The sequence below is a fragment of the Pituophis catenifer genome, unplaced genomic scaffold (assembly GCF_029215685.1).
Source record: "Pituophis catenifer annectens isolate HBS135680 unplaced genomic scaffold, rPitCat1.0.hap2 SCAF_4, whole genome shotgun sequence".
NCBI lineage: Eukaryota > Metazoa > Chordata > Lepidosauria > Squamata > Colubridae > Pituophis > Pituophis catenifer.
In genome coordinates this window covers 75,635,534-75,655,066 of record NW_027256884.1, presented here as the reverse complement: position 1 = coordinate 75,655,066, position 19,533 = coordinate 75,635,534, and the positions used below count along the sequence as shown (strand labels likewise).

Genomic DNA, 19,533 nt, shown 5'->3' with positions numbered 1-19,533 from the left:
TCATTTGGTATTTAAAATGCAGTTTGGCCCAAACAATTTTTCCAAACGAAGCCTTTTTTTCCCAGGTGGTATCTTGTGACTGTTTTCTTCACTGGGAGTTGAAGAAGTGTCTTTTTGTCTTTCCTTTGGAAATCTGGCAAATGCGGGCTCATAATTAGTGACAGAATCTTCTATAAAGTTGGTTATTTCACCCTGTTGCCTGTTCCTTGGTCTTCTGCTGCATGTTATTTTGGGGTTGATTAAGGGACCTGTTGAAGGATAAACCTGATGTAAATTTTCACACATATTCCTCACAAAACGAACAATTGCATTGCATTCAGAGTTACGATATTCGTCCCAAAATATTTATAACCCAGTTCCAGAGTTCTGATGCTGTCCCGTCCCCCCCCCCCCTGTCACATGAACCTCTTTATGGCGAATTGCTGTGTTTTGTTGCTTGTAACTAGCTTTTTAAGCCAGTTTCTGGCAAAAGTGGCCATAAAATTCATTGCCTTGCTTCACAACCACAATGTTTCCTTAAAGATCTTTTTAATCTTAATAATCATTTGCTTTACATTGAGACATTCGTTTAATAAACAGCACAAAAAAAGTTTTAAAATCAGGTTGATCATGTGGGTGCCTTGATTTACTACCATCATAACTTATGATGAAAATTCTGAGCTCCATTACAGTCATAATTTGAGGATTGTGTATATTGGATAGGAACAGCATGATAGGAAGATGTTAGATAATCCCTTCAGTGGCAAATGCAAGGGGATTATTTCATACTGCAAGGGACAAGGCAATGATAAATCACTCCTGTATTTCATTCATAAATTCAGAGTTGAAGGAAGGGGTTAGAAATACACTCTCCTCACTAATTCAACTCTTCTCCCCTTATTTCTCCCATCTAGAGAGAAGGATGAAAATGATCCTGTTTAATCAGCACTAATGACTACTAATTAAAGAGTTCACAAAATGTAGTATTGCCATTTTTAAAAGAGAAAATAGAGCAAGGATTTGAAACATTTTTTGACATCAATGAATTATATTTTTATTATTATAGTATGAAACAATCTCTGTTCTACCTTTTGGAGAAGAACGTGAATCGGCTTTCTCTGGCTGACCTTTGCGCATCCGGTGTGCATAAATATTTGTAATGCTTATTTCTCTTTCTCTTTCCTAAAGAAATGCATTATTAAATTTATGTTGATAATATAGTTTATTGTATTAATGTATGTTCTTCAGAGATCATATGTTTAGTTAGGAGACACTTTTCAAGTACTATCTGTTCCTAGAAATGTTAGTGTGCAAAAGGTCTAACATACATTAATACATTTATCCAATCTACAGTTTATATAGTTAGAGGCTGAAAGAAAAACCCAGAGAAAAAAATAGGCTTATGTCAAATCAGCATTTAGTGAATAGCATCTTGGATTCCTTCTGTGGTAAGAAAAATATGATTTAAGCATCTAAATACCTTAAGTTTGAGCTTCAGCGACTCGATTTCTACGTGCAAATTTGCTGTCATCGACTGAGCTTCAATAGTCTTCTTTTTCTCAACTGCTAACTGGTGTCTAAAAGAAGCAGTACTCAATGACAGCTGCTTTTCCAAATCCTAAACACATTAGAAATAAACCATCAATAAGATTATTCAAGATTTGCAATCATACAATATTGAATTAGAAATTAGAGGAAGGCAACTGAAATTTTATCAAATGTTTCCAGAAAGATGATGATGCTCACAATCTGTTATGCAGATTAAGGAGAAAAGAAATAGAGATCCAGTTACAATATATACTTTTAATTTCTTTTTATTGGTGGAAGAAATAGCCTTCTCCAATCCTTAAATCAAGGTCAGTATGGTCGAGAAATAGAATAAAAGAACATTAGATTTTATATATTGCAATACTTAGCAAAAGAGTATTATTTATTTAATATACCAACATTACAAGCTATACTGTAAGGGAGGGGGAGATGGTGGAGGAGGAGGAGACAAGACTAACATTTTGTTCATTTCAATTATAATAAACCATAAAATGCTTCATTTTTGCCTTGGTATGATGCCAAGTAAGGTAGGTTTAGCTAATATACAGGTTTAAATGTGCTGGCTAGGCTCATGTCATCAGAGATGGACTTTTTCATCTGATTAGTTAAAGCAAGAGTCATTCTTTCCAAAATCTCAATTTTCTATACAACTGAGCCAAATATGCAAAAATGGAAGGAAGTGTGAAGAGCAAGAAGTTTTGCACCACATCCACTCAAAACATCCAGGTAGTGTTTTGCAACATTCATCTCTGATCGTGTGGTGAAAATAAGATTCATAAGTAATTAGCTTAGCTAGCTTGCCCATACCACTTTTAATACATAATTCCACCTGTCTAACTATAATCTTCTCCTGGTTTTCCTACATTCCTCTTTTCCAATAATGTCTTTTTTATATCTAGAGATTTTAATTTCATTGATTGATTTAAAAAATATCCCATTCTGCTCACAGAGCGATGCTATGCAGTTCTAAGCAATGTATGTTGCATGTTACCTGAGTTTTCTTATCCCTAGCTTCCAATTTTTGGGTAAGTGATCTTAATTTGCGCTGAAGTTCTTCTCTCTCTTCAAGTTTTTTGTCTATGCAAAGTTTCTGTAGTGCCCGCAAGGCATCCGTGGTTTTTAAGAGTTGTGCCTCAACGTTTCTTAGCTTCTGGGAAGCCCTGCGTTCGTCTTCCTGAGATTTCCTGAGAAGTACTCTCAGAGTCTGCACTTCATTGGCCTGCGTGGCCAAAAGATCAGGCAGCTTAATTTCAGCATTTTCATATTTTGTGATTGCTTTTAACTGTTGAGACTGAAGATGCTTCAACATTTTATTTTCTGTAATAAAGGTCTCCAATCTATTCTGCAAAACAGCCATTTGGTTTTTCAGTTCTTTAATTTGATGGTCTCTTGCTGACAAGAGACGGCAAGTCATGTTATTTTTCTCCTGGGCATTGACTATATGGTCAGTAATATATGAGCTCTTTTGCTGAGGTTTCTTTTTAGGCAACATTTTACCTCCTGCATTAAAAGAAATATCAAGATGGCATATAAGATTGAGCAAAGTAAGAATCAGATCATTTTACATAAGCTTCAGAGCCAAATGCTCAAGTATGTATTCACGGCATAGATTCACTTCCTGTTATGTAATATCTTGAGTCAATCTCTGTTACAACTATTGGTTGATTGACCTATTGTGAAAAATCATACCTGAACTCTCATAATATTAGCTTCCGTAAGACATAACTGCTATACTCACATAATATGCTAAGACAGTATTTAGAGAGCTTTAAGATGCATTGACTTCAACTCCTAGAATTCCTCAGCCAAACAGGCCTAAAGCAGGATTGCTAGCCCAGCAGCCTAACTACTATACCAAACTGCCTAGACAGACAGATGGATAGATATACATATGCATGCGTACATACCATATCCAAATAATGATAAAATAATGAATGTAATAGACTGAAAAGAATGGAAGTGTGAGCATTAAAATTTGCCAACTTTTTCTTTTCTTTTCTTTTCTTTCTTTTTCTTTTTTCTTTTTTGTTAATACTGGAACCTATTCCCTGGCCCTTGGCTTATTTATTGAAACCATGTGACACCGACATCTGATGAACTGGTGAACTACATCCATCGCTACAAGCCCCATTACCTCGATAGAGGAATTACTGACAGGGTGTGGAAAGCAGTACATTAATATAATAATCAACTGCATACAATTTAAACATTTTATCAACATTCAAATGCTTTCCAAAATGATAGTATAGTCTCTACAGTATAGAAGTGTCAGGGTAGCTAAGCAAAAGTGGAGTTATTGGACAACTGCTTGGTTTTTAGGAAAGGCTTAACTGCCATTAGCTTGGCTGAAATCTGCCAACCACAGCGAATGCAGTAGTGTTCAAAGTGAGCAACTGCCTTCTTACCTTTTGTATGGACATCATTTTTCTTTTTCTTTTCTGGTAAATTCCGCTCTTTAGTTTTTGGTGTTTCGGGCAATGGGATGATGTAGCTGCCACTCTCTTCACTTATGGAGGTTTCAGAGGCATCCGAGTGAAAATCTTCATGATAGTAGTTCAGAGACGTTCCACAGATGTTCTCTTCTGAACAAATGCTGTTCTTGCTGCCATTGACAGCTGTTCTTGAAGCATTATCATGAAAGTCATTAGAGTAGGTAAACTGAGCACTTCCAGACTTGCTGGAATGTTTGCTACAGCTACTGTCTTGACTGTTGGTGCTCTTACTAAGCCTACCTGGAGAATCGTTTGAGCTTCCTCTTTTTCTGCATTGCCGAGACGTTTTATCCTCTTGGACAATATGATGAAGGGCTGTATGATCAGAAGCCATCATTCCACCAATGGCAGGGAAGTCTATCAATTATACTTTATTTCCGAAAGGAAATGGCACTCTAGTCAGAAAAAGAAACAATGTATGATGTAAACATTTACTTAAGCCTTCATCCAATACATTTAAAAGTTGTTTGCTCTGATTCTGTACCAAAAAGATCACCACAATTTTGGTTCCTAGCATTATATTATTCACTTCTTGAAGAACTGATGTGTTGATTAATTAATATGCTACTTTCTTAGCATTCTCATTCACAGACTGCAATGCCTCCAGAGCCCTGGAGAAAAGGGAAGAAAACTAATTGAGGCAGAGATTGTGCAGTTAGGGCTCAGTTACCATTGATGAGAAATGAACTATAAAAACCGTACATAACGGAAGTTGGCAACACAATTCAACTTGGAAGGGAAAAGGAGCTGCTTCATTTTCCGGGTCCCTTAGAGGAGCTCTTCCACCAGGCCTTTATCTTCCACCTGTTTTTGCTTCCCCTTAATTGTTGCTATCTTTGCTTACCCACAACCCGAACCAAGCACTCCTCGACTGCCCAGAGAACAGAAGTCGAAGCTCCCGCCAAGCGCCCAGGGTTTAAACTTCCTCCCCACGATGCCCAGACAGAGGCTTCTAGCCGAGGTCCGTTTATTCACGTTACCGGTTCTTGGGCTTCGTTGGCAAAGAAGTGGCTGTTTAGATCTTTGCTACTATGGCAACTAGAGAACTTCGTCTCTGATCATCATGGGACTTGTAGGGCAAAGTTGAATGGAAGGAAAAGGTAAAATGGCAGATGTTAGGGAGGTGTTTTCATCATTCCATCATCTCCAGTTTCCTTCACACTCCTCATTCCATAAATTATGTTTTTCTACTGAGCAAAACACTCCTCAATCTGGGGCTATGAAAGAGGACGAGCTCCTTTTCCCTGATTTAATAAAAAAACAAACAGAAGTAAACCCACAATTTTTAAAGGATTTTAGAAATATTATATTTTGCGCTGGGAAATATCTGTCCTATCAGGCAAGCCAAAACAAAGTATGTAAAGATATGCATGCTTATGTTAGTGTAGGTTCCACCCAATACAATGAAATTTGTTCTGGGGTAAATTTATGAAAGGTATAAATTTATACAGGATAGAAAGAATAGTAAAATATATGTTAAAGGAACACTTAATTGGGCAATCTACGATCAAAAAATAGAGTTTTTCACGTTTTTCAGAACTTTTAATCTGGCAAGGTGACAGAGCAATAAATTCTGCCTCTGCCATAGATATGGCTACAGTTATTTGTTTTCTGGACTTCTGACCAATTAAAGTGCCTCCAAACAATAGCACAATCCCAGAATTAGATTTTCTGGTTTTTACATCATTGGCATAATCACTGTCAAATAACATTGTAATTTCAATTCTTCAGAGACCTGTATTTGAAGAGCCGAGTTCACAGTTCCCTTCAAATACCTGAGAACTCTTTTTATACCCATGCAGTGCAATTGCATTGTAGCAGCAGTAAAGTGACTTAAGATGCTTACTGCACAAGCTATGTCGGGTCTGGACCACTGTGACAGATATAACAAGCTCCCTATTTCAGACGGAGATATCTCTTGATCACGGGCTTCACTTTTGTCCTCGCCCAAATTTCATTAGCAGAACACCTGTCAGGTGGTTCCATCACTCTGACCTGCGTGGCATTGACTGCTCTTGTGTTTCAACCCGCTCTTGCTTCATATCCGAGTCATCATCTTCTCCTGACTCCTTTTCTTGCTCTCTTTTAGTTTCTCCTCCCTGAACACTTACACTATCACTAAGTGAGTTACCGTCACTAAGTGGATCATTCCAAAAACTTGCATCAATTCTTTTCCAATTTTGCTCTGCAATGCTAGCAGACCTGGAAATGACTATTCTTTTGCTCCCATCGCTAAATCAATAGCTCTTTGAGCCAGGCTCATAGCCTGTAAACCTGAGCTTTCTAGCCTTTGGTTGACCTTTTCTCCTGATTGCTTTTGGAATATGAACCCATGCATTGCTTCCAAAAACCCTTAAGTGTGCCAGAGATGGCTTTCTCCCATATAGAACAGCATATGGAATATCATTAATTGAGGAACTCCACAGCCAATTGATTAAATAATTATCGGTCTCCGAGAACATGGCTTCTCCCCAATATGACCTCCTCAGACCATAATCCTCCAGCAGTGAGTCCTTCATTGTTTGTAACACAACGTTCTGTCTCTCAATCACACCATTCTCAGCTGCTGGGTACAGATTTCTATGACTGTGTTTTATTCCTAACTGTCCCAACCATTGTTGAAAACCTGTTGACATGCATTCTGAACCTCTTTCAGTTTGCAGCTGAAATACCTGTTATTTATACCTTCTTTCTACGAAGCTTACCCATTGCTTAAATTTCTGTAGCACCTGTATTTTACTCTTTAATAAATAGCTGAAACAAAATCTGCTGTAGTCATCTACAATGACCAGCACATACTTTGCTCCTCCCAAACTGGCTTGCATTGGCCCCACCAACTCTGCATGTACCAGCTCTAGAACTTTTGTTGTCTGCCTTGTGCTACTCTTGCTTACTGGGAATGCCTTGGACTTTGATGACTACACCCTTTTAAGTTCAACCTTTCTCCAAACTGTTGCATCTTTTGCAAAACTCTGAAGCTGGCATGACCAAGCTTTCTGTGCAAGAGATGAACACATGAATCATGTTGTGCTACATTTCCAAATGTTTGGGCGCATTGAACCTTTTCTCCCTGCAACACATAAATATTATCCTGCTTTATGCCCTGTGCACATCCATTCTCATCTCTCTTTAGGAGACACTTCCCATTTACAAATGTGGTCTCAAACCCTTTTTGGTCTAGACTAGAGACACTCAGTAAATTATGCTCCATTTCAGGCACACATAATATGTTGCTCAACTTTTCCTTCAGACATTGAATCACCACACTGCCTTTTCCAATGACTTTAGCCTTCTGGCCATTCGCCAAGGCTACTGCATCTCCTCCAGCTGGATCCCTTCTGAAAAACAATTTAGAATTATTAACAATTGTTTGACTAACCCTCTGTCTATTAACCATTTGTCTCTGCTATTACAATAGCTAACTTTTGCAACAGCAGCCTGCCCATCTGTTGTATCTTTTCTTTGTAAACAGTCTTTCTTCAAATGAGTCTTATCATCACAGATGAGACACCGCTGTACTGTTGCTTTCTTGATAGAAAATCTTTGCTGGACTGTAATCTGGTCTCATCTGTTACTCTGGTCTCTGCAGACATGTCTCTACAGACATGCTGTCTGCTGCTGCTCTCTCTCTGCTCCTTGGGCCTCCACCTCAGGAATTTCTCCTCATGGCTTTTTATAAAATGCTGTTTGTTTTCTTCTGAAATCAAACAGGCTGTAAGAGCTTCCATTCTGAAGTCCTGTTCTGCTTTGCACTCAAAAGCAGCTGAAACAAGGTCCCATGTTCCATCAAGACTATTTAACACCAACAGTACCTTCTGAGATTCAGGGATCTGCATGCCACAGTGTACCAACTCAATAAATAAAGTTTGTATATGCAGCAAATGCCTTTCCGCACTCTCTCGTGGTTGCAAATGGGTGCTGTATAATTGTCTCGATAATTGCACAATATTGCATGCTGATGCACTTACTTCTGAATTTCAGACAAACCTCCTTTGCAGTTTTTAAATTAGCTACATTCAGGAATTATTCATCTTCTAAACTTAAGATGATGGAGGCCAGTGCCTTATCGTGCTGCCTTTGATCTGCTGCTGCTAATGGCCCCTGGGGTGATTTACCAACAATATCCCAGAGCTCCTCAACCTTCAGGAAGCATTCCATTTTTGCAGCCCAAATGATATAATTCTTCTGTCCCAGTTGAGGCAGAGAGCTCTCCTTGAATTCAACAGCCATCCTGCAAGCCTTCTCTGCCTTGTTCTTTTTAATTTTTTTACCACAGGCAGTCCTTCGGCTTAATTGCAGTTCAGTCTTACTGTGTCTGGTTGCTCTGGGCCCATAACCTGTTTGAATTTGCAGCAATCCAACTAGCACACCAGTAAACAATTCAGCAGGATTCAATTATATAAGAAACTTCTTTCTATACAATACCATACAGCAGAAACCAGAACCAGAACTCAGTATGCAGAAGTACAGAATCAATAATCACAAAAGCTATATTATACAGAGGCACTCATATATATATACAGATCAGTGACCTAAGGCATGCCCAGGCTCAGAGCCGTCTGGGTCACTTAGCAGTCCCCATTGGCTGACCTGTTACCATGTCTATTCCAATTCGTGAACTCCTATATACTGACAAATATGTGGAATCGTGGCAAAAGGAAGTTGGACACTTCAGGTTCTGGTGAGCTGTGGCTTGAACTCACTGTACCTGGGACTTCTGTGGCACCTGTGGCAACAGGCTGATGACAGGTGATTTAAAAGATGAAGAGGCTGGAAATAGCCTAAGTCAGTTATGGCATTTATTATTTTTTGTAAGTTTTTTTTATCAGCTGATTTTTGTCCTCTCCGACCACGGATCATTCCATCAAGGGAAGCTGTGTATCTCACCATAGTCTATGCAAATGAAACCCCCAGGGGAGAAGGTTTGTATATCCCATGTTTGGAAGAAAGAACCTGTTTTCCTCCTGGTGGACACAAAACTGGGAACTATAGCAACAGAACAGAAAATGCCTGATAACATCAATATGGAACCAGAGTGGAAATACCAATAGATGTGTGGTGAGTGCTAATAGAACCCTACAGCCACTAGAGCCGCTTTGGGAAGAGTTCTCCACACTACTGAAAATGATGCAACAATGGACTTGGTTACTCTTTTCCTGCTGATCACTACAGATGTTGAACAGACAGATCACAATTTCAGCTACAACAAGATTTACATCGCTGCATTGCCATATAATTGATTGACTAGGCCTAGGACTGATGCTGTATTAGCTTCATGAAACAGTGGGATGGTGGACATTTCGGTATCTGTATGTATGATTTCATTGCTTACGTGTATTTATTGTCAATGTTCCATGTATTTAAAATGGACCTATAGGTAAGCTACACCTTAGAGAAACCCCATCAAGTGAATCTCTAGGGAATACTTGCGGAAGACTGGGTGTCGCAGATTGGGAGGGTAGTAACTTATGGGATAATTGACCTTCTATTTAGTTTCTTTCTAGGAAAGGATTTCTTGATCCATGGCACAGAGGAATAGCATGGAATAGGGTCAATTAGACATCCAATATTACACCAAAGTCACCTATTGACTTTGAAGGCTAATTTTTGTTTTATTCAAATGCCCTCAAACCTTGTTGTAAGTTTGGGCACATTTCTGCCTATGGAGGGCATCCTTTTTTGCTGGGAGTTTTTTTCTAGATGCATCTTATTTCTTAGTCACTAGGATGACTCAGGAAGAACTATACTTCTTGTGTATATCGCAAGTCCCCCCACATAATGATCATTTTTGTTGGACATGCATATTGACATTGGACTTTTAACATCTCTGCTGCATTAAAAAAAAACCAAACAGAACAGCTCCGAAGGATGGTTAATTTCGGACGTTTGAGTCTGCTGCTTATACAGTGCTACCTCATACATGGTACTTGCCTAGTTTGAGGTTGTTCAATTGCCATTGCCCTTCTCCTTATTTCTCCATTGCTTGCATTCTATGCCCATACTATTGTTAATGCCATTAGGATACGACCAAGTGAAGTCTCCTCTGGGTCTTTAATTGTTATTTGGAATCTCATGGCCCTAGATTTTTATGGGCACGTTTAGAAGGTGTTTCTGCACTAAATACTTCTAGTCGTTATGTCAATTACCAGAGTTCATTGTTTATAAAAATGTTCAGAAAGTTCACAAAATAGAGTTTTATGTGCTGCTTATTTCAATAGTAACGACAGAAATTACTAATATCTCCTAGTTCTCATACCATCCAAAATCTATTATCTATCCTAGCTCTAATACTAATATCTAATATCTACTATCTAATATCTCCTAGTTCGCATACTATCTAAAATCTATTATCTAATATATCCTAGCTCTAATACTAATATCTATTATCTAATATATCCTAGTTCTAATATTAATATCTACTATCTAATATTGCTTAGTTCTAATACTAACTCATATCTACTTCTAATATTGCCTAATTTTAATAATAATCTAACATCATTTACTTCTAATGCTAACATTAACTATCTAACATCGCTTAGTTCTAAATGATCTAATATCTACGATCAAATATATCCTACTTCTAACGCTAATATCTACTACCTAATATGTCCTAGTCCTAATACTATCTGATATCTATTAGTTCTATGAGCTTGACTGGAATCAAATAATGCCAGCCATCATTTGGTATTTAAAATGCAGTTTGGCCCAAACAATTTTTCCAAACGAAGCCTTTTTTTCCCAGGTGGTATCTTGTGACTGTTTTCTTCACCGGGAGTTGAAGAAGTGTCTTTTTGTCTTTCCTTTGGAAATCTGGCAAATGCGGGCTCATAATTAGTGACAGAATCTTCTATAAAGTTGGTTATTTCACCCTGTTGCCTGTTCCTTGGTCTTCTGCTGCATGTTATTTTGGGGTTGATTAAGGGACCTGTTGAAGGATAAACCTGATGTAAATTTTCACACATATTCCTCACAAAACGAACAATTGCATTGCATTCAGAGTTACGATATTCGTCCCAAAGTATTTATAACCCAGTTCCAGAGTTCTGATGCTGTCCCGTTCCCCCCCCCCCCACTGTCACATGAACCTCTTTATGGCGAATTGCTGTGTTTTGTTGCTTGTAACTAGCTTTTTAAGCCAGTTTCTGGCAAAACTGGCCATAAAATTCATTGCCTTGCTTAACAACCACAATGTTTCCTTAAAGATCTTTTTAATCTTAATAATCATTTGCTTTACAATTGAGACATTCGTTTAATAAACAGCACAAAAAAAGTTTTAAAATCAGGTTGATCATGTGGGTGCCTTGATTTACTACCATCATAACTTATGATGAAAATTCTGAGCTCCATTACAGTCATAATTTGAGGATTGTGTATATTGGATAGGAACAGCATGATAGGAAGATGTTAGGTAATCCCTTCAGTGGCAAATGCAAGGGGATTATTTCATACTGCAAGGGACAAGGCAATGATAAATCACTCCTGTATTTCATTCATAAATTCAGAGTTGAAGGAAGGGGTTAGAAATACACTCTCCTCACTAATTCAACTCTTCTCCCCTTATTTCTCCCATCTAGAGAGAAGGATGAAAATGATCTAATTAAAGAGTTCACAAAATGTAGTATTGCCATTTTTAAAAGAGAAAATAGAGCAAGGATTTGAAATATTTTTTGACATTTTATGCTCCATTTCAGGCACACATAATATGTTGCTCAACTTTTCCTTCAGACATTGAATCACCACACTGCCTTTTCCAATGACTTTAGCCTTCTGGCCATTCGCCAAGGCTACTGCATCTCCTCCAGCTGGATCCCTTCTGAAAAACAATTTAGAATTATTAACAATTGTTTGACTAACCCTCTGTCTATTAACCATTTGTCTCTGCTATTACAATAGCTAACTTTTGCAACAGCAGCCTGCCCATCTGTTGTATCTTTTCTTTGTAAACAGTCTTTCTTCAAATGAGTCTTATCATCACAGATGAGACACCGCTGTACTGTTGCTTTCTTGATAGAAAATCTTTGCTGGACTGTAATCTGGTCTCATCTGTTACTCTGGTCTCTGCAGACATGTCTCTACAGACATGCTGTCTGCTGCTGCTCTCTCTCTGCTCCTTGGGCCTCCACCTCAGGAATTTCTCCTCATGGCTTTTTATAAAATGCTGTTTGTTTTCTTCTGAAATCAAACAGGCTGTAAGAGCTTCCATTCTGAAGTCCTGTTCTGCTTTGCACTCAAAAGCAGCTGAAACAAGGTCCCATGTTCCATCAAGACTATTTAACACCAACAGTACCTTCTGAGATTCAGGGATCTGCATGCCACAGTGTACCAACTCAATAAATAAAGTTTGTATATGCAGCAAATGCCTTTCCGCACTCTCTCGTGGTTGCAAATGGGTGCTGTATAATTGTCTCGATAATTGCACAATATTGCATGCTGATGCACTTACTTCTGAATTTCAGACAAACCTCCTTTGCAGTTTTTAAATTAGCTACATTCAGGAATTATTCATCTTCTAAACTTAAGATGATGGAGGCCAGTGCCTTATCGTGCTGCCTTTGATCTGCTGCTGCTAATGGCCCCTGGGGTGATTTACCAACAATATCCCAGAGCTCCTCAACCTTCAGGAAGCATTCCATTTTTGCAGCCCAAATGATATAATTCTTCTGTCCCAGTTGAGGCAGAGAGCTCTCCTTGAATTCAACAGCCATCCTGCAAGCCTTCTCTGCCTTGTTCTTTTTAATTTTTTTACCACAGGCAGTCCTTCGGCTTAATTGCAGTTCAGTCTTACTGTGTCTGGTTGCTCTGGGCCCATAACCTGTTTGAATTTGCAGCAATCCAACTAGCACACCAGTAAACAATTCAGCAGGATTCAATTATATAAGAAACTTCTTTCTATACAATACCATACAGCAGAAACCAGAACCAGAACTCAGTATGCAGAAGTACAGAATCAATAATCACAAAAGCTATATTATACAGAGGCACTCATATATATATACAGATCAGTGACCTAAGGCATGCCCAGGCTCAGAGCCGTCTGGGTCACTTAGCAGTCCCCATTGGCTGACCTGTTACCATGTCTATTCCAATTCGTGAACTCCTATATACTGACAAATATGTGGAATCGTGGCAAAAGGAAGTTGGACACTTCAGGTTCTGGTGAGCTGTGGCTTGAACTCACTGTACCTGGGACTTCTGTGGCACCTGTGGCAACAGGCTGATGACAGGTGATTTAAAAGATGAAGAGGCTGGAAATAGCCTAAGTCAGTTATGGCATTTATTATTTTTTGTAAGTTTTTTTTATCAGCTGATTTTTGTCCTCTCCGACCACGGATCATTCCATCAAGGGAAGCTGTGTATCTCACCATAGTCTATGCAAATGAAACCCCCAGGGGAGAAGGTTTGTATATCCCATGTTTGGAAGAAAGAACCTGTTTTCCTCCTGGTGGACACAAAACTGGGAACTATAGCAACAGAACAGAAAATGCCTGATAACATCAATATGGAACCAGAGTGGAAATACCAATAGATGTGTGGTGAGTGCTAATAGAACCCTACAGCCACTAGAGCCGCTTTGGGAAGAGTTCTCCACACTACTGAAAATGATGCAACAATGGACTTGGTTACTCTTTTCCTGCTGATCACTACAGATGTTGAACAGACAGATCACAATTTCAGCTACAACAAGATTTACATCGCTGCATTGCCATATAATTGATTGACTAGGCCTAGGACTGATGCTGTATTAGCTTCATGAAACAGTGGGATGGTGGACATTTCGGTATCTGTATGTATGATTTCATTGCTTACGTGTATTTATTGTCAATGTTCCATGTATTTAAAATGGACCTATAGGTAAGCTACACCTTAGAGAAACCCCATCAAGTGAATCTCTAGGGAATACTTGCGGAAGACTGGGTGTCGCAGATTGGGAGGGTAGTAACTTATGGGATAATTGACCTTCTATTTAGTTTCTTTCTAGGAAAGGATTTCTTGATCCATGGCACAGAGGAATAGCATGGAATAGGGTCAATTAGACATCCAATATTACACCAAAGTCACCTATTGACTTTGAAGGCTAATTTTTGTTTTATTCAAATGCCCTCAAACCTTGTTGTAAGTTTGGGCACATTTCTGCCTATGGAGGGCATCCTTTTTTGCTGGGAGTTTTTTTCTAGATGCATCTTATTTCTTAGTCACTAGGATGACTCAGGAAGAACTATACTTCTTGTGTATATCGCAAGTCCCCCCACATAATGATCATTTTTGTTGGACATGCATATTGACATTGGACTTTTAACATCTCTGCTGCATTAAAAAAAAACCAAACAGAACAGCTCCGAAGGATGGTTAATTTCGGACGTTTGAGTCTGCTGCTTATACAGTGCTACCTCATACATGGTACTTGCCTAGTTTGAGGTTGTTCAATTGCCATTGCCCTTCTCCTTATTTCTCCATTGCTTGCATTCTATGCCCATACTATTGTTAATGCCATTAGGATACGACCAAGTGAAGTCTCCTCTGGGTCTTTAATTGTTATTTGGAATCTCATGGCCCTAGATTTTTATGGGCACGTTTAGAAGGTGTTTCTGCACTAAATACTTCTAGTCGTTATGTCAATTACCAGAGTTCATTGTTTATAAAAATGTTCAGAAAGTTCACAAAATAGAGTTTTATGTGCTGCTTATTTCAATAGTAACGACAGAAATTACTAATATCTCCTAGTTCTCATACCATCCAAAATCTATTATCTATCCTAGCTCTAATACTAATATCTAATATCTACTATCTAATATCTCCTAGTTCGCATACTATCTAAAATCTATTATCTAATATATCCTAGCTCTAATACTAATATCTATTATCTAATATATCCTAGTTCTAATATTAATATCTACTATCTAATATTGCTTAGTTCTAATACTAACTCATATCTACTTCTAATATTGCCTAATTTTAATAATAATCTAACATCATTTACTTCTAATGCTAACATTAACTATCTAACATCGCTTAGTTCTAAATGATCTAATATCTACGATCAAATATATCCTACTTCTAACGCTAATATCTACTACCTAATATGTCCTAGTCCTAATACTATCTGATATCTATTAGTTCTATGAGCTTGACTGGAATCAAATAATGCCAGCCATCATTTGGTATTTAAAATGCAGTTTGGCCCAAACAATTTTTCCAAACGAAGCCTTTTTTTCCCAGGTGGTATCTTGTGACTGTTTTCTTCACCGGGAGTTGAAGAAGTGTCTTTTTGTCTTTCCTTTGGAAATCTGGCAAATGCGGGCTCATAATTAGTGACAGAATCTTCTATAAAGTTGGTTATTTCACCCTGTTGCCTGTTCCTTGGTCTTCTGCTGCATGTTATTTTGGGGTTGATTAAGGGACCTGTTGAAGGATAAACCTGATGTAAATTTTCACACATATTCCTCACAAAACGAACAATTGCATTGCATTCAGAGTTACGATATTCGTCCCAAAGTATTTATAACCCAGTTCCAGAGTTCTGATGCTGTCCCGTTCCCCCCCCCCCACTGTCACATGAACCTCTTTATGGCGAATTGCTGTGTTTTGTTGCTTGTAACTAGCTTTTTAAGCCAGTTTCTGGCAAAACTGGCCATAAAATTCATTGCCTTGCTTAACAACCACAATGTTTCCTTAAAGATCTTTTTAATCTTAATAATCATTTGCTTTACAATTGAGACATTCGTTTAATAAACAGCACAAAAAAAGTTTTAAAATCAGGTTGATCATGTGGGTGCCTTGATTTACTACCATCATAACTTATGATGAAAATTCTGAGCTCCATTACAGTCATAATTTGAGGATTGTGTATATTGGATAGGAACAGCATGATAGGAAGATGTTAGGTAATCCCTTCAGTGGCAAATGCAAGGGGATTATTTCATACTGCAAGGGACAAGGCAATGATAAATCACTCCTGTATTTCATTCATAAATTCAGAGTTGAAGGAAGGGGTTAGAAATACACTCTCCTCACTAATTCAACTCTTCTCCCCTTATTTCTCCCATCTAGAGAGAAGGATGAAAATGATCTAATTAAAGAGTTCACAAAATGTAGTATTGCCATTTTTAAAAGAGAAAATAGAGCAAGGATTTGAAATATTTTTTGACATCAGTGAATTATATTTTTATTATTATAGTATGAAACAAACTCTGTTCTACCTTTTGGAGAAGAACGTGAATCGGCTTTCTCTGGCTGACCTTTGCGCATCCGGTGTGCATAAATATTTGTAATGCTTATTTCTCTTTCTCTTTCCTAAAGAAATGCATTATTAAATTTATGTTGATAATATAGTTTATTGTATTAATGTATGTTCTTCAGAGATCATATGTTTAGTTAGGAGACACTTTTCAAGTACTATCTGTTCCTAGAAATGTTAGTGTGCAAAAGGTCTAACATACATTAATACATTTATCCAATCTACAGTTTATATAGTTAGAGGCTGAAAGAAAAACCCAGAGAAAAAAATAGGCTTATGTCAAATCAGCATTTAGTGAATAGCATCTTGGATTCCTTCTGTGGTAAGAAAAATATGATTTAAGCATCTAAATACCTTAAGTTTGAGCTTCAGCGACTCGATTTCTACGTGCAAATTTGCTGTCATCGACTGAGCTTCAATAGTCTTCTTTTTCTCAACTGCTAACTGGTGTCTAAAAGAAGCAGTACTCAATGACAGCTGCTTTTCCAAATCCTAAACACATTAGAAATAAACCATCAATAAGATTATTCAAGATTTGCAATCATACAATATTGAATTATAAATTAGAGGAAGGCAACTGAAATTTTATCAAATGTTTCCAGAAAGATGATGATGCTCACAATCTGTTACGCAGATTAAGGAGAAAAGAAATAGAGATCCAGTTACAATATATACTTTTAATTTCTTTTTATTGGTGGAAGAAATAGCCTTCTCCAATCCTTAAATCAAGGTCAGTATGGTCGAGAAATAGAATAAAAGAACATTAGATTTTATATATTGCAATACTTAGCAAAAGAGTATTATTTATTTAATATACCAACATTACAAGCTATACTGTAAGGGAGGGGGAGATGGTGGAGGAGGAGGAGACAAGACTAACATTTTGTTCATTTCAATTATAATAAACCATAATATGCTTCATTTTTGCCTTGGTATGATGCCAAGTAAGGTAGGTTTAGCTAATATACAGGTTTAAATGTGCTGGCTAGGCTCATGTCATCAGAGATGGACTTTTTCATCTGATTAGTTAAAGCAAGAGTCATTCTTTCCAAAATCTCAATTTTCTATACAACTGAGCCAAATATGCAAAAATGGAAGGAAGTGTGAAGAGCAAGAAGTTTTGCACCACATCCACTCAAAACATCCAGGTAGTGTTTTGCAACATTCATCTCTGATCGTGTGGTGAAAATAAGATTCATAAGTAATTAGCTTAGCTAGCTTGCCCATACCACTTTTAATACATAATTCCACCTGTCTAACTATAATCTTCTCCTGGTTTTCCTACATTCCTCTTTTCCAATAATGTCTTTTTTATATCTAGAGATTTTAATTTCATTGATTGATTTAAACAATATCCCATTCTGCTCACAGAGCGATGCTATGCAGTTCTAAGCAATGTATGTTGCATGTTACCTGAGTTTTCTTATCCCTAGCTTCCAATTTTTGGGTAAGTGATCTTAATTTGCGCTGAAGTTCTTCTCTCTCTTCAAGTTTTTTGTCTATACAAAGTTTCTGTAGTGCCCGCAAGGCATCCGTGGTTTTTAAGAGTTGTGCCTCAACGTTTCTTAGCTTCTGGGAAGCCCTGCGTTCGTCTTCCTGAGATTTCCTGAGAAGTACTCTCAGAGTCTGCACTTCATTGGCCTGCGTGGCCAAAAGATCAGGCAGCTTAATTTCAGCATTTTCATATTTTGTGATTGCTTTTAACTGTTGAGACTGAAGATGCTTCAACATTTTATTTTCTGTAATAAAGGTCTCCAATCTATTCTGCAAAACAGCCATTTGGTTTTTCAGTTCTTTAATTTGATGGTCTCTTGCTGACAAGAGACGGCAAGTCATGTTATTTTTCTCCTGGGCATTGACTATATGGTCAGTAATATATGAGCTCTTTTGCTGAGGTTTCTTTTTAGGCAACATTTTACCTCCTGCATTAAAAGAAATATCAAGATGGCATATAAGATTGAGCAAAGTAAGAATCAGATCATTTTACATAAGCTTCAGAGCCAAATGCTCAAGTATGTATTCACGGCATAGATTCACTTCCTGTTATGTAATATCTTGAGTCAATCTCTGTTACAACTATTGGTTGATTGACCTATTGTGAAAAATCATACCTGAACTCTCATAATATTAGCTTCCGTAAGACATAACTGCTATACTCACATAATATGCTAAGACAGTATTTAGAGAGCTTTAAGATGCATTGACTTCAACTCCTAGAATTCCTCAGCCAAACAGGCCTAAAGCAGGATTGCTAGCCCAGCAGCCTAACTACTATACCAAACTGCCTAGACAGACAGATGGATAGATATACATATGCATGCGTACATACCATATCCAAATAATGATAAAATAATGAATGTAATAGACTGAAAAGAATGGAAGTGTGAGCATTAAAATTTGCCAACTTTTTCTTTTCTTTTCTTTTCTTTCTTTTTCTTTTTTCTTTTTTGTTAATACTGGAACCTATTCCCTGGCCCTTGGCTTATTTATTGAAACCATGTGACACCGACATCTGATGAACTGGTGAACTACATCCATCGCTACAAGCCCCATTACCTCGATAGAGGAATTACTGACAGGGTGTGGAAAGCAGTACATTAATATAATAATCAACTGCATACAATTTAAACATTTTATCAACATTCAAATGCTTTCCAAAATGATAGTATAGTCTCTACAGTATAGAAGTGTCAGGGTAGCTAAGCAAAAGTGGAGTTATTGGACAACTGCTTGGTTTTTAGGAAAGGCTTAACTGCCATTAGCTTGGCTGAAATCTGCCAACCACAGCGAATGCAGTAGTGTTCAAAGTGAGCAACTGCCTTCTTACCTTTTGTATGGACATCATTTTTCTTTTTCTTTTCTGGTAAATTCCGCTCTTTAGTTTTTGGTGTTTCGGGCAATGGGATGATGTAGCTGCCACTCTCTTCACTTATGGAGGTTTCAGAGGCATCCGAGTGAAAATCTTCATGATAGTAGTTCAGAGACGTTCCACAGATGTTCTCTTCTGAACAAATGCTGTTCTTGCTGCCATTGACAGCTGTTCTTGAAGCATTATCATGAAAGTCATTAGAGTAGGTAAACTGAGCACTTCCAGACTTGCTGGAATGTTTGCTACAGCTACTGTCTTGACTGTTGGTGCTCTTACTAAGCCTACCTGGAGAATCGTTTGAGCTTCCTCTTTTTCTGCATTGCCGAGACGTTTTATCCTCTTGGACAATATGATGAAGGGCTGTATGATCAGAAGCCATCATTCCACCAATGGCAGGGAAGTCTATCAAT

The 19,533-nt window shown here is 37.8% G+C and overlaps 2 protein-coding genes across 2 annotated transcripts; both read right to left on the bottom strand.

The window, feature by feature from the left end:
* Positions 1 to 4,353, bottom strand: LOC139316762 (lebercilin-like protein). The gene is made up of 6 exons (XM_070943610.1): positions 3,933 to 4,353; positions 2,519 to 3,027; positions 1,460 to 1,597; positions 1,068 to 1,161; positions 847 to 889; positions 1 to 289 (listed from the first exon to the last, which is right to left on the bottom strand). The coding sequence occupies exons 1-6, from the start codon at positions 4,351 to 4,353 to the stop codon at positions 1 to 3; spliced, it is 1,494 nt and encodes a 497-aa protein (XP_070799711.1).
* Positions 4,354 to 15,171: 10,818 nt separating this feature from the next.
* LOC139316761 (lebercilin-like protein) lies at positions 15,172 to 19,502 on the bottom strand. Its single transcript, XM_070943609.1, has 5 exons — positions 19,082 to 19,502; positions 17,668 to 18,176; positions 16,609 to 16,746; positions 16,217 to 16,310; positions 15,172 to 15,419 (listed from the first exon to the last, which is right to left on the bottom strand). Exons 1-5 carry the CDS (start codon positions 19,500 to 19,502, stop codon positions 15,172 to 15,174), a joined length of 1,410 nt encoding a protein of 469 aa, XP_070799710.1.
* Positions 19,503 to 19,533: the final 31 nt, after the last annotated feature.

Coding starts and splice junctions, on each gene's coding strand:
- LOC139316761 (XM_070943609.1), bottom strand. CDS start 19,502: ATGGCTTCTGATCATACAGCCCTTCATCATATTGTCCAAGAGGATAAA. Junction 16,747..17,667: donor CTAGGGATAAGAAAACTCAG/GTAACATGCAAC, acceptor TAATGTGTTTAG/GATTTGGAAAAGCAGCTGTC. Junction 15,420..16,216: donor TTCACGTTCTTCTCCAAAAG/GTAGAACAGAGT, acceptor ATCCTTCAACAG/GTCCCTTAATCAACCCCAAA.
- LOC139316762 (XM_070943610.1), bottom strand. CDS start 4,353: ATGGCTTCTGATCATACAGCCCTTCATCATATTGTCCAAGAGGATAAA. Junction 3,028..3,932: donor AAATGATGTCCATACAAAAG/GTAAGAAGGCAG, acceptor CTTTTAATGCAG/GAGGTAAAATGTTGCCTAAA. Junction 1,598..2,518: donor CTAGGGATAAGAAAACTCAG/GTAACATGCAAC, acceptor TAATGTGTTTAG/GATTTGGAAAAGCAGCTGTC.